This window comes from Diadema antillarum, unplaced genomic scaffold (genome assembly GCF_040938485.1).
Source record: "Diadema antillarum isolate AM-2024a unplaced genomic scaffold, OU_Dant_1.0 seq00000957_RagTag, whole genome shotgun sequence".
Classification (NCBI taxonomy): Eukaryota; Metazoa; Echinodermata; class Echinoidea; order Diadematoida; family Diadematidae; genus Diadema; species Diadema antillarum.
This window is the reverse complement of record NW_027271805.1, coordinates 100,876-114,689: the sequence shown is the minus strand read 5'-3', so window position 1 is coordinate 114,689 and position 13,814 is coordinate 100,876. Positions and strand designations below refer to the sequence as shown.

General features: G+C 39.0%; 1 protein-coding gene across 1 annotated transcript in view; it reads left to right on the top strand.

Moving 5' to 3' along the window:
* The window catches only part of LOC139741855 (aminopeptidase N-like), an 84,600-nt gene that overhangs the window by 48,571 nt on the left and 22,215 nt on the right, over positions 1-13,814 (top strand). Inside the window, exons 3-4 of the mRNA XM_071652431.1 lie at positions 11,629-12,379; positions 13,275-13,548. Coding sequence (XP_071508532.1) covers positions 11,629-12,379; positions 13,275-13,548 — 1,025 coding nt within the window. The remainder of the gene's footprint in view (positions 1-11,628; positions 12,380-13,274; positions 13,549-13,814) is intronic.

Genomic DNA, 13,814 nt, shown 5'->3' with positions numbered 1-13,814 from the left:
ATACTTAAAAATCTGGCTGTTTCTGGCAATGCCATGTATAACTGTAACTGACGATACTATTATATTCACATTAATCATTTGTTTACAGCTGGAAAGAAATATTTTCTCTGATTATCCCCTGATGTGGGAGAAAGCTGGGGCAGACGAGGTTGTTTTTATATCTTGTGCATTTACTATTGTTAATCGTCGACTTGCATGCTGTACTGACGATAAAAACGACGCGTGATGAGAGAACACATCACCTGTTCGATTCAAGAGCTAAGTTCAAGAGGCACGGTGGTTAAGAGCGTTACGTTTAGACAGTGGGCGAATGTGTCCTGACTTTATTTGCGTCTCCTGCATGGTTATCTCTTGTTTTCATCACACTTGTTGTGTAGATTGACGTTAAATGTTATGTCTATTGAAATTTTTAAAACTAACTCGTGCTTAAGCCCATTTGGAGTATACTGACAAACGGGAAACTCAATCAGACGTTTCTTCACTCTCAGGTCGTTTTGGGAAGTGGCATATCTCCTTCGTCCAAAAGTTATCACTCTCGCCAAGCTAACAGTAAGGTCATGATTAGACAAGAAAGCCAAAGGAAATTACATTGTTTAAGGCCCATCGATTGGCAGGATCGAGACCACGAAAAGTTATATTGTTATTCAACAATTAAAAGGCATCATCACAGGCAGGCACACACCATGCACCGACGCAAACACTTGATACTACTGAGTGTACGCACAAACTGGCTTGCCAATGGAGATTTGTTGTTGTTGTTGTTGCAATGACTGATAAAGGAGTGATATATATCGATACCTTTTATTAATCCTCTTGAAAAATAATTCAGTTAACAAGTTTATGAATAACTCATAGGTATAACTTTAGGGTACATAAAGTAATCATCTACAGATATACAAAGAGCAAAGTCCTGCACATCAATAATGAATATGGACTTGCTGAACCTGTCTCACCCGTACTCATAGGACAGTAAAAAGTTATGGATCAGTAATCATTATCGTGATCACGTAGGATTTGATTATCATCATAATCATATCGTGACCCTTTTGAAAATTGTAATTTTGACAATTCATAATGAATTGACAAACAAAGAACATGCCGATGAAGGCACTTCGTGGGCAACTGTCTATAGATCTTATTCTGAGAGTTGTAGACGAATAAATCGGCACACCACCAAAGCATGGGACTGCGAACTAACAATTGCATGTGGTTTGATAAAAAGAGACTTTCGGTGAAGGACAGAAACCTTTTGAACAAAAGCTGTGATGCCAACTGCAAAGTCTTTGACAGTATCGTTGTTGCTGTAATAATAATAATAATAATAATAATAATAATAATAACAATAATAATAATAATATATTATTTATTATTATTGTCATTATTATTATTATCATTATTATTATTATAATTATTATTATTATCATTATTATTATTATTATTATTATTATTATTATTATTATTATTATCATTATTGTTATTATTATTATCATTATTGTTATTATATCTCTATCTTCACAAGATATCTCTTGGAGATTAATATCACGTCAAGTTCCATCATGGAACCTATACTTCCAGTACTTTTTTCAGGATTCGTGCCGTCCCCAGCAATGCTGCTTTTTGGAGCGTTTGCACTCGATCAGGCACACCAACGTCGTCCAAGTGCCGTCGCAGCTGCTTTGGCGTTGTTCCGAGTGTCTTCTCCAAGGACGCAAGCACTGGACTGGATTCGAACTCTGGTACCTCAGTCAGCAGTCCTATCCACTATTCCACAGCCCCCCTCCCCATATATATATCAGAAACAATACGCTACAGTATGAATGTGATTACGTCGAGTAGCACGTAATGTCCCTGAAAAAAAAAATCCCTTTGTATTGAAAAATTACATTCGACACTAAGAGTAAGCGCGTATCAAGGAATATTGCATTATCTATGAGATTGTGTGTGCAAGTGCTCATAATTGTTAGTTTCTGCCTGTATTCTTTATTTTGCTTCCACTTTTTTTCGATCATTAAACATTGTTACTACCTCATGTCGCATTTCTCCAAAGCGGGATATCATTTCATATGTGATCGTTTTACAGCAGTTCAAACTATTTCAAAGCGCTAATGATCTGATGAACACTTAGACAAGATAAGGTCATATAAAAAAGGAGAAGACACGGCTATAAAAGATCCCAGTGATGTGTGTAACATGGACCATATCACAGATTATGGCGTTGCGTGTTTATGGCTTATATCTGAGTTTCTCAGTCGCTGTCTTTTCGCAACTAAAGTTAGTCTTCCACAACAAACGTAAAATCTGTCGTCTTTATGACATGATACATGTACATAAATGACATAAGTTTGAAGTTGATAGTCGAAGGACTTTTTGAGTTAACCTCTGCACAATATTTTTGGAGAAATAAAGAAGAAACAGTACAGTTGCAATAGGTGATCCGAGAGGATACTCGGATCACCTTATAAGGCGCCCCTCCAGAACCATTGTGGATGATCTTTAACACTGTTTTCTACTTTCGTAACAGTTGTTTGCTTCTCTCTCAATTTTCACTGAGGAATTGCTTTTCTCAATCTTTTTCTCCCTGATGTTTGTTTTTCCTTTTAGCCCACAGACATAAAGACTTTCCGTGTTGGACTCGGGAATATCTAGAGATGATGTGATCTGCATGCCCTTGCCACTTTAGTAGTCAGTAGACAAAGCTGCGACACATGTGATGATGTGTAACATAAAACATTACAATATTGCTAAATATTGTAATACTGTTATATTGTTAAATATAGTAAAGAGAAATGTTTCAGGTTATTTCTTGTGCGTTAGTGTGTGCGTGCGTGTGCGTGCGTTCTGAAACACCGAGTGGTACGACTACCATGACAAAATCCCTGAGTAGTAGGTACATCCAATTTGCTTAACAACCTTTTATAAAAATGATGATGATAATAATAATAATGATACAAAGCAAACAAAGAAAAAAGCAAGAAAAAACCTACAACTAATACTTGTATCTACAATACGTATATCCCACACAGGAATCGAATCATTTTCTCTCTTGTTATTCTCTATCATTCTTTCTCTTTTATTTCCTCTTATTATGAATAACGTTGTGCAAAAAAAAAAAATAGTTTAGACTTGTTTCATTCAGGTACAAACGACCAAGATCCTCATTGAATCATCTCACTATAAGTGTACTTTTCATCCAGTTCTTATGTTTACTTTGTGATTACTACAAAGTCTGTGGTTCGGAAAATCGGATCCTATTGGTTTCTCGCCATAAGACCTTTAATATGCTTGTTTGTGTGTTTGTTTCTTCTGTGTGTGTAAATGTTCATGATGGTGACGGCCGTACAACACATACACGTATAAATGATTTTACTAATTCCTCAATCACTTACAAAGTAATTTTAATCCTTAAATTGTTGACTTTTCATGCATACAGGTTGTCACCCATTAATATTGTCGCTTTTTATATTGTAATGTAGTGACAAAGCAATTATGTAAGGTAATATAATTGGAGTGTAACAATATAATCAGATACTTCATTGGGGATGTTTACAACCTCTCACGATCTCAAAGTTCAGTCAGTGCTATTTTATCGCGCCTTGATTGCGAACCTTTGCTCCAGCAAACGAGTGATACGTTCGGGATGGGAGTTGAGCAGGCCGAGTAGCGTAAGCTAAACTACCTTTAGACTCGACTCAGCAACGCCCCTGAGATAAGTTGGCTTGCACAGAGATAAGACCTCCTCCTGGTGAAGACAGCGTGAGTCGCTGTAGCTCATTTCATCACATCAGTTGGAGACAGGAGACACAGCACGGGGTCGTACGCCCCGTCACCAAAGATTGCTGTCTTACATTTCGTCCTCAGTTGAACAAGATCGTTTTCTTCGTTTCATTCAGTAAGTCTCTATTCATTACTTTGAAAGAAATACTTGTAGCCAAAATAATAACACTTTTGTGTGATGGGTGACCAGACCATTTAAACGCGTCGTACTGCAGTATTTGAGATGATTACACTACACAATCTCTTTGTTACCGGTGGGCGGCATCCAAAATGCGTTTTGGTGTCTCATCTGTTTTTAGACGTTCATTTCGTTGCAAAGCAGATGATACGAAGAAGGATATTCTGGGACTGAGAGAATCGTGAACCAGTGACGCAGCATGGGGTGAGGTGGTGGTTGGAACGGAAGATAATTGGTATCAATTCAACATATGTTGGGAATGAGACAGCTGATGCTTCGGCCGAGAATGCCGGGAACCCCGATTCCCATCAGTAGAGATAGAGCACACTTTTGAAAGGTCTGACGAATTGAAATTTTCAAGTGAAAGGAGAAACTGGCACAAGAGACAGCTTATTACTAATATGGACCAGGTACCTTTAGTGTGCTTAAAGGGATCGTACAGTTTTGGTTGAGACCTAATTTTGCGTTTCTAACATTTTTTGGTGAAATAATGAGAAACCTCTTATAAAATAGGAAAGAGCATGTAATTATATGAGGAATTTAACGTTTATTTGATGAAAATTGGTTTTGAAATGGCCGAGATATCCAAAAAAGAGCGATTCTAATAAAGTGTGGGACCCACACTTTATTACGATCACTTTGTTTTACTTTGTTTTTGGATGTTTCAGTCATTCCAAACCCGATTTTCATCGAATAAACTTTGAATTCCTCTTAAAATGATATGCTCTGTACTATACAATAAGTGTTTTCTTGGTATCTCGCAAAGAGTTAAAAGCCCAATTCTCATCTCCACCAATACTGCTTTCATTATGTGGAGTCGAGAAAGAGCGACTAACCCACTTTGTGCGCTTTGCGTGGATGCCCTCTGCGCTGCGCACGTTGCTACGAATCCAATCATCCTTTGCCATAAATCAAAACAGAACGATATCAACTTTCGTAACCTTTTAACTAAGCCCCTGCATGATCTCGAAAATGCATTACGGGTTAACGTATTAAATCATTATCATACCATATTCTTCTCTAACGGGTATACAAATTAAAATTAATAACATCACAACGTCACCTTTCTGAGAAACAACGGGTTCATCATCAGGGACGGAAAGAAAGAATGAATTAGAGTCAAGTTTCTTTTTACTCTCTATTTACAATAACTCGACGGTGCGAATGATATTAGTGCTTATCCAATACAGGGGCAGCAGTACGTTGGGGCGGCAAGCCGATGGAAGGGGGTTGGGGGGTTGGGAAGGAGGGGTCAAGGGTCAATGGTACCCCCACCCTCGCCTCGTCAGGAAGACTCTCCAGACGGAACCCGTAGAGAGTCAGCTTTTAGGGTTTTGTTGTGATGTATTCATTCCTTACAGGTTTTTGTTTTTGTTTTTTGTTTGTTTTTTTAGCGAGCGAAAAGTATGCGTCTGCGTGTGCATGGGCGTGTGTGAAGTGTGTGTGTGTGTGTTTGTGTTTGTGTATGTGTTTGTGTATGTGTGTGTGTGTGTGTGGGGGGGGGGGGGGTTGCAGCCGCCACCTCATACCCGGTTCCGAGACCCCTGATTATGTTTCGCATTTTACTAGTAATTATGTTCTGCTGGCTATATATATATATATATATAATCATAATGTATGCGTATGGAAAATGAAAGTAAAAAGAAAAGAATTAAAGGAGAATTAAAGGAAGAGATTAAAGAATGTCGCATTTCCTCTTCAATTTTCCTCTGCATTTCCCCTTTGTTATCAAGAAATATCTTCCTCCATGGATAAGGAGGCTTACGAGGCAGTGACAGAAATGTTTTATCCGCGTCACTTTATTTTGGCAGCGTCGCACAGCCTCTCAGCTGTATTAGACACCCTATGATGAAACAGGCGTGAAAATATTTTACTTTCGTCTTTCGTAACTTTCTTATTCTGTTGATAACCTTATCAAAACTTCTCATTCTTCTTTTGATTTATTTTACTTCTTACGGGGGAATACTTATACCAATGACGATTTGAACATGAAGTAGTTTCACTTAAACCTTAACATGACCAGGAAACAACTCGTAAAAAAGCTGTAAAACTGGTCGTCCTGGATCCTGCTAGAGACGATTTATAATGTCCCAAAAAGGTTACAAATTATCATTGTCATCTGCAAAACTGGTTGACCGCTATGCCATGAAAGTATTTGTTTGGTGGAGTGGACCATGAGGATGGATTTGGTCGCCTTTCACGTGTTTTTAATGTGTTTGAAATAATAAGTTTCGATATATATTGTACATTTATGCTAACAGTACTTTTTAAAGCACGCCTTTTGGCTCTGAAAAGATACCCTGACTGAAAAAAAAAGTAAATAAATCCCTTTAACGTGTGATCGCCTTTAAAGTGTTTTAACGTTGTATCGCAATTTCTTCATCAATAGATTAAATAAAAGGGAATGAAAGATAAACATACTGATTTAGTAAATGGAGCAATATCAGTTGAACGCACAAGCGAAATTTGAGGAAAATCGGACTATCAGTTCAGAGTTATAAGTTTCGGTGCCACCGTTGCTGGATGAAAGACTGTAACACTTCGTGACGTCACACATGGTTGACGATGTAAAGAAAATACATGATGTATAAAGAAAATTCTACACAAATTTAATTTTAATGGAAAGTACACATTTTTCCTCGTCTATATAGGTATTGAAATATATGTAAAGGGTTTTGTAAGTCCCTCCTGTTTTCTGGAAGAGGTAAGTTATGTGCTCTTTCATTATGTTGGAAAAACAAAAATAAAGCTGTTAAATTCCACTTGTTTTCTTTATTTTGTTGTTCGCGGGGAAGTCGCGAAATGTCGTCTTCTGCATATCCAGCCGTGGAAGCATCAAAGTTTTTAAATCTCATAACATTTGAGTGCATTGACAACTTTTCCTCAAACTTCATCGATGTGTTCTTGTGATACAATATAATCCACTCAATCCACATTATATTTTAAAATGACAGTAATCGTGTTTTTTGTTGTTGTTTTTTGTGGGTGGGTGGTGTCAAGGGTAGAGAGAGGTTTGCAATAGGTTCAACTACTCTCCTTTACCCCCTTCGACGAGAAAGATCTGGGGGCAGAAACTCGGAAAGTGATGTTCTGTTTTTGTTTTGTTTCCGTATTTTTGTCTTCTTCTTTGGTGAAAGCCAAAGGGCAAGTAATGTGTGTGTGTGTGTGTGGGGGGGGGGGGGGGGGGGGGCGCTGCAGCCCCAGCCCTCCCCCTTGTTCCTCGGTCCCTACAGTAGGGTAGGCCCATCAGGGTGCTTGACGCATTACGTGTTATTCGAACCTGTGAAGGCGAGGACGGATGACTTTTTACTGAAAGCACAATCCCTAAGACGGAGCTTTACATTTGAGGTAAAACGTAGGCCTTATAGTCGGGAAGTTTTGTTCCAGTTCATTACACATTTTGGTCTTAAATGTTTCGGTGGCGATGTTTTTTGCTTTTACTTATTTATTTTCCTGTGTGAGTCCTTTCAACTTATTGAGTATGAGTGTCATAAACTTCGGTTGTTTGTTTGTCCATTTATCATGTTCATCGTAGAATATTCCAGGCCAGCACACTCTCTGTAAGGTGACAATTCATCCATAATGTAGGCAAAGAGTCCAGCCTATAGAATGATGGACAATTTATGTTTGGTGGATTATGGTAATGCCCAGTTCTCTCTTTTACTCATGGTTATCTTGTGAATCTGTCTGCCCCACGCGATAGTTGCCACCAAAAGTTGATCAAACTAAAATTGAGTAGTAATCTGGGGAGAAGGGCTATCGATAGCAATTTAAAGAGACCAGCTCGCAGAATATTGAAGGTAAGGCCGAGTTACATAGCTCGATCGCCTGACTTATGTAAAGCCTTGTAACGGGGACTCATAAGAAATTGACTTGACCTGATTTGATTTGACATCATGATCATACTCTGTTGATAGAGAATACGTCCCACTGACAGGGAGCATTGATAGCAGCGTGACGAAGTCATAAAATAGGCCTAAAATAGGCCTAAATATAGGCATATTTAGTGACAATGCACAATCAAAATGAGCAGTCAACCATTGATATCGAACAAAACCTCACTGACTGGTACAACGTACTTGAGCATTTCTCAAAGTTACAAGCCATGATTCTCAGAATGATGATAATAGTTTTCCATTTCGATCACTTTCATGCAAAGAATAGGTAGCATTAAAAAAAAAAAAAAACCCACTGCATTCGGGTACAATGTAATAGGGGTTATATAATGTAACTTTACTTTACTGACGCCAGCTACGGCTGACGGAGAATAATCTGCTCAGGACGGTTCTTGTTCTGAGTCTGAATGCCCGGCGAGAAGTCAAATATAAGCCTCAAGATTGCTGGCGTGTGTCCATGGACGAGCAGGTCCTCCTTGTCGTGACATTGATTGACCTTTACATGGCTATTGTAGGGTGCATCTTATTTGCAATGGTAATAGGTGGGTTCAACTGTTGTAACCATTTGTAATGATGATAATTCTTGCGTTACCTCCCGAGGCATTGGATACAGCTAGACTCTCCTGTATTTCTAGCACCTCATGACGATATTTTTACGTCTGCGCCGTTCCATCATATTTTTGCCTGCAGATGGGCGTAGAGTATTGGAATAACCTCAGAACCAACATTTCTACAACATAGACCCAAAAGTGACTTATTCTTTTTCATAAATATTCGTTTGACATACCCTATTTCATGCAACTCCATTTCTAATGTAGATTTTAAGTGGCTTACTTATCAATTATAGATATAGGATTTTAAGAACTTATTCATCATTTCTGGCTGTTTTCTTATCTATTGAGACTATAATGAGACTTGGAAATTCTTGAAAGTTTGCAAATATGAATAGAGTAGTTTATTTCTGTCTGACATAATCATGTTAAAGGGGTATACTGAAAAAGAAGTCTTGATATGAAGTCTGTTTAAATAACAATTACATAATGTGTTTACTTTCGTGTTAATGCAACCTTATATAGTCGCCAATTCGAAAACTGTTTGTCTCTGTATGTTATTGTGTCATAGTTTAGCCCCATATCTATAGTTCTGGGAGTGGAAAATCAAAGCACTTTTTTCCTTGCAACTTTTTCTCTCATTTGCCTCGTAGTAAAGTAACTTGCGTAAACGGAGAGAACATTGATGGACGGGTAGCTGTTCGTTATTCCGAAGGTTCGTTGATCCGAAAATGAAAAAGGGTTCGTTAATCCGAACATTTGTGGCGTTATTCAGAAGGTTCGTTATTCCGAAGATTTGTTAATCCGAAAATAAAATTCGGAATAACGAACCTTCGGAATAACAAATCTTCGGACTGAGGAATAACGAAATAACGAACCTTCGGAATAACGAACTGCAACCCATTGACGCCGCGAAACACGAATATTTTTTGTAGAAGCATGGTAGAAGTAATCCAGTTGAAACTTGCCTGCTTTTAAGCTATACAATGCAGTGAATCACTGATTACAGACTGCGACCTCTTTCCTATAATGTCGTTCCTATATAGTAAGTACTTGTATACATACAAGAGTGTAGTGCAATTTGTCAATCAGGTGCAATGAAAACATCTCAAGGGGAAAATTTCATGAATTTGAATAATTACGCAGTACCCGCTGCATGTTATAAGGATTATAACCTACACTTGCTATCGGACGGGAGCTCGGTGGTCTGGTGGAGGTGACGCCTGTCCGGAGATCAGGAGGTTGTACGTTCGAATCCTGCTCGAGCATGTACGCTCATGATTTCTTTTATCAACTAAAACACTCATCAATTAAGTGTTCATATACGTGGGTTTATACAAGGGCAATTTGTCAGTCAGTGCAGTGAAAACATCTCGACGGAAGAATTTCATGAATTTGAATATTAGAGTAATCAGTAAATGCTGTGCAGTCATAGGTGTTTATATCTCTTCGTCAGTGCATGAACAAATGTTTTGAAAAGGTCTGATCTCACTTTGTGTTGATCAAGAGGGTTTTTAGCAATTTTGTTTATGTTTTGTTATAACGTTTATGATTGCCAACCCCCCAAAATACTGAAATCAATTATCTTACGGTTCGACGGTTCTTTCATGACAATTTTAGTATGAGTTGAAAAAGAATGACATGACGTTCCTTTCAGATAGAGATTAAGCCACATCTTCCAGAACAAGTCGGCCACTCCATACAATCTTGCACGCACATTAGGTCACCGTCCTCCGTAGCACATGATGGCATGGTGGAATCGTGTTAGTACAATAGTATAGTATATATTCCTTCAAGAAGTGAATGGATTGAAAACTCAGCTTTTGATATCTTCTCGAAAGGGAAAAGAACAACCTAGTTGACCTTTGATCTTTTAACCCACCCCCAGTCTCCTGACTCTGAAGTGTTATTCCTTATTCGGTAAGCAAGGAAAAAAAAAACACCTCGTATTCTTCTTCTCCCAGTTTGAAGTCGAACTTGAGACCATGCAGGCCGTTGAGATACCAACGTCAACAGCCGCTGCTATATCTAGAAGTCTCGTGAGAACGAAAAGCAAACAATGGCAGGTGCAGTGACTAGATTAGGTCCTACATGACAAGAAAATCCGTCTCTACCATTAGTTCTCGTCTATACTAGTATACTATTTAAGGAGTCTTCGTATACATGCAAGCTAGATGTTAAAGTCGTGGTGAAACGAACATCAAAAATGTTTGGATCAAAGGTTAGAATTGTGAGAGTTCATGGCATACTGAGTCAAGGGTTAAGCAATTTGAGAGAACTCTGTGATCAGGACTTGCGACGCTCAGTTGTAGAAGAATATTTGCCGACTTGAGAATGGTTGCCACTAGGCCTACTTTCCTATCCAATTTATTGTCAGCATATCATTTTGATTGGTGTTTTGATCTGAAGCATTCGCGTCTTCATTGTGTCGTTTCAATCAGGGTAGCCACTGCCAAAAGACATACACTTTGCTCTAATCTTAACTACCGGTTAGTTATTCACTCAAGAAACCAATTACGGCAATTAGCAAGGAAAGACAAAGGATTGTTTTTGAGCCTTCTGACAATGTCCGAAGGTAGCCTTATATCACCTTTGATGTAATTTTTTAGTCTTCCATCAATATTCCTACCACGGTGAGCGGGATAACGAATAAAAACTACCGTTTACAGAAATCAATTTCTGCATATTGCAGATAGTCAGGAAATACCAACTGGTGAGGTTGTCGACTATGACTTTTGACATTTAATCAGTAGCTCTATTCCAGACTCCGTATAAACCAAGGACTAACATAGGAAATGTAATGTCCAAAATATCAAAAAGTGTTCTTGTTGATATCCTCAACTTGACTAACGCTTTGGAGCGAAAATAATGTCCTCCTCCGACGCCATTACCGAGAATGTTATCCTTCATGGTATTGGGATGCAACCTCAGCAGGGAGCATTTGCCGATTGAAGTAGAAGAAAATCTAGGATCGCCGCGAAAATTTAGATGCTCGATTTTATTATACACCTCTCCAGTCAACAACAACAACAACAACAACAACAACAACACACACACACACACACACACACACACACACAAGCACACATGAACACTATAAATACGTGTACATCATACTTCAGTATACGATTGACAATTTTGTGCATAAACGTACAGTTGTTTATGCTTGTGTATCAATATTCCATCACTCTTTTATTTGCACTCAAATATCTGTTTCATTTATGACTAGCTGGATCAGCGGCGCAGACAACAGAGAACAGCATGGGTATGGATGGCAAGTTTGAAATCGACGATGAGACGGGCCATAAGAGAGGAAGTGGCTACTTCTGTACTTATGGTCAGATCGGATTTCTTGTCATCATTGCATGCGGTTTGATTGCTGGTGTGGGCTGCATGGCCTACTACCTTCCAGAACGACCTTGTATTGAGGAGGGTGGCCCAGCAACAGAACCAGGAAAACAGACTGAGCCCCCTTATACAGAGAAACCACCTACAACAAAGAAGCAAACAGAAAAACCCCCGACAGAAGCACCCACAGAGCCGGGCATGCAAACCACCATGGCGCCTACGAGTGGAACATGGAACGGTCGTCTGCCAGAGAACCTCATTCCAGAGCATTATGAACTCTACCTGAAACCTTACCTGTACGAGGAACATCTCGGGAATGGCAGCCGCCTGTTCACTTTCGACGGCGAGGTCACTATCGTGATGCGGTGCGAAATGCCTACCGATGTAATCACTCTGCACATCTATAACATCACCGTCGAAAGATGGGAACTCACTGACAAAACCACCGGTAGAGTAATCAACATCACGGGTTGGGACGAGACATTGGAATATCAGTTCATCCATTTTCATGTGAGTGAAATGCTAGAGGAAGACCATGACTACGTTCTGTGGATAAAGTACGTGGGCGAGCTGAGTGATAGCCTGGCTGGTTTCTACCGGACCAGCTGGGCGGGTCCAGATGGTGAAACAATGTAAGGTTCCTGGCAGCTAAGTATAACTGAAATATTGACTTTGATTACTTTAATGTTACATGTTTCTTCACATTATGAATTTCATAGTTCGTATTAGTCAAACCCTTTAAGAAGAAAATAACTCCAATGGAAATATTTCAATTGTTTCAGTCTGATAGTATAATCTAACGACAGAAATTGAAACGAAATCTGGTAAAACGAATTTCATGAAGATTCTTCAAGAAAATCAACTCACTATGTAGTCCGGTGGCACCTTGAATTAATCCTCTCGGCGAGTGGAAGTGGAATACTTGTTAACGACAAATAGAATGAATTTGATGCTTCTATGACGTTATTCAGATCAATTCAATAGAAAAGAGATAAATTCCCGCTACTCTGAGTGGCTAACTAAAGCAAAATGACAAAATCCTCAGCACGAATCACGGTAAAAAGAAGAATACGTTTATAATAAAAATAAGATAAAATCCTAACCCTTTCGTGGTAAGCATAGAGATGACTGTGCACAGACAACGCAGTATCTATGTCACAATAGAAATGCTCTTCCTCTTGTTCTTCACATACAATCTACACTCTACTTTGATTCCTGATTTTTTTTTCTCCCGAAAGTGTATAGGCGTCAGAACCTTAGCTGGTCAGTGATATTGTTAAACTTAACTCACGCGTTTCCAGGTAAATGATACAGCGGACTTTTCACTGCAGTGGAGGCATTATCTTACAAAGTCGATGAGATGGGTATGTCTGAGGAGAACAATTAAAATGAATAATTATTATCGATTAATTGCTGTGGTGGCAGTCATCACAGGGGAACCCTTTCATATTTTGCATGCTTCAAATAAATGAAATTCCTCATGACTACAGTTCACAGGGATCAAATGAACTGAATTTCTGTTACCAGGTGGGCAGCCACATCACAGATGCAACCCACAGACGCTCGTCGTGCCCTACCCTGTTTCGACGAGCCCGCGCTCCGAGCCTACTTCGACACCACGATCGAACATCGCACTGATATGGTTGCCCTGTCCAATGGCATCGAAGAGGAAGAGATTCAACTCGGAAACGGCTGGATGACGACCTCATACAGAACGACTCCGAAAATGTCTACTTACCTTCTTGCTTTTGTGGTCGGTTACTTCAACTACACTCAGGCATATACAGAAAACGGTGTTAGAGTGAGTATTATTTATACCAACGAAAAACGTCAGGCAATATATTGTTTTAACATTTTACATTAAAAAAAGTCTGTGAGCATATTTTGATGACTGGAATGATTCAATGAACCTTGGTGCATTTTTCAGACCTGTGGTTTTCACACCTGCGATGACGAACTGATAGCGTTCTTTTTGTATCCCTTCAGTCACCTGATTTGATATAATGAATAATAGATTGAAGATTAGCAAAAATATAGGAAATATTATTAGTGTTGCAACTTTATTGT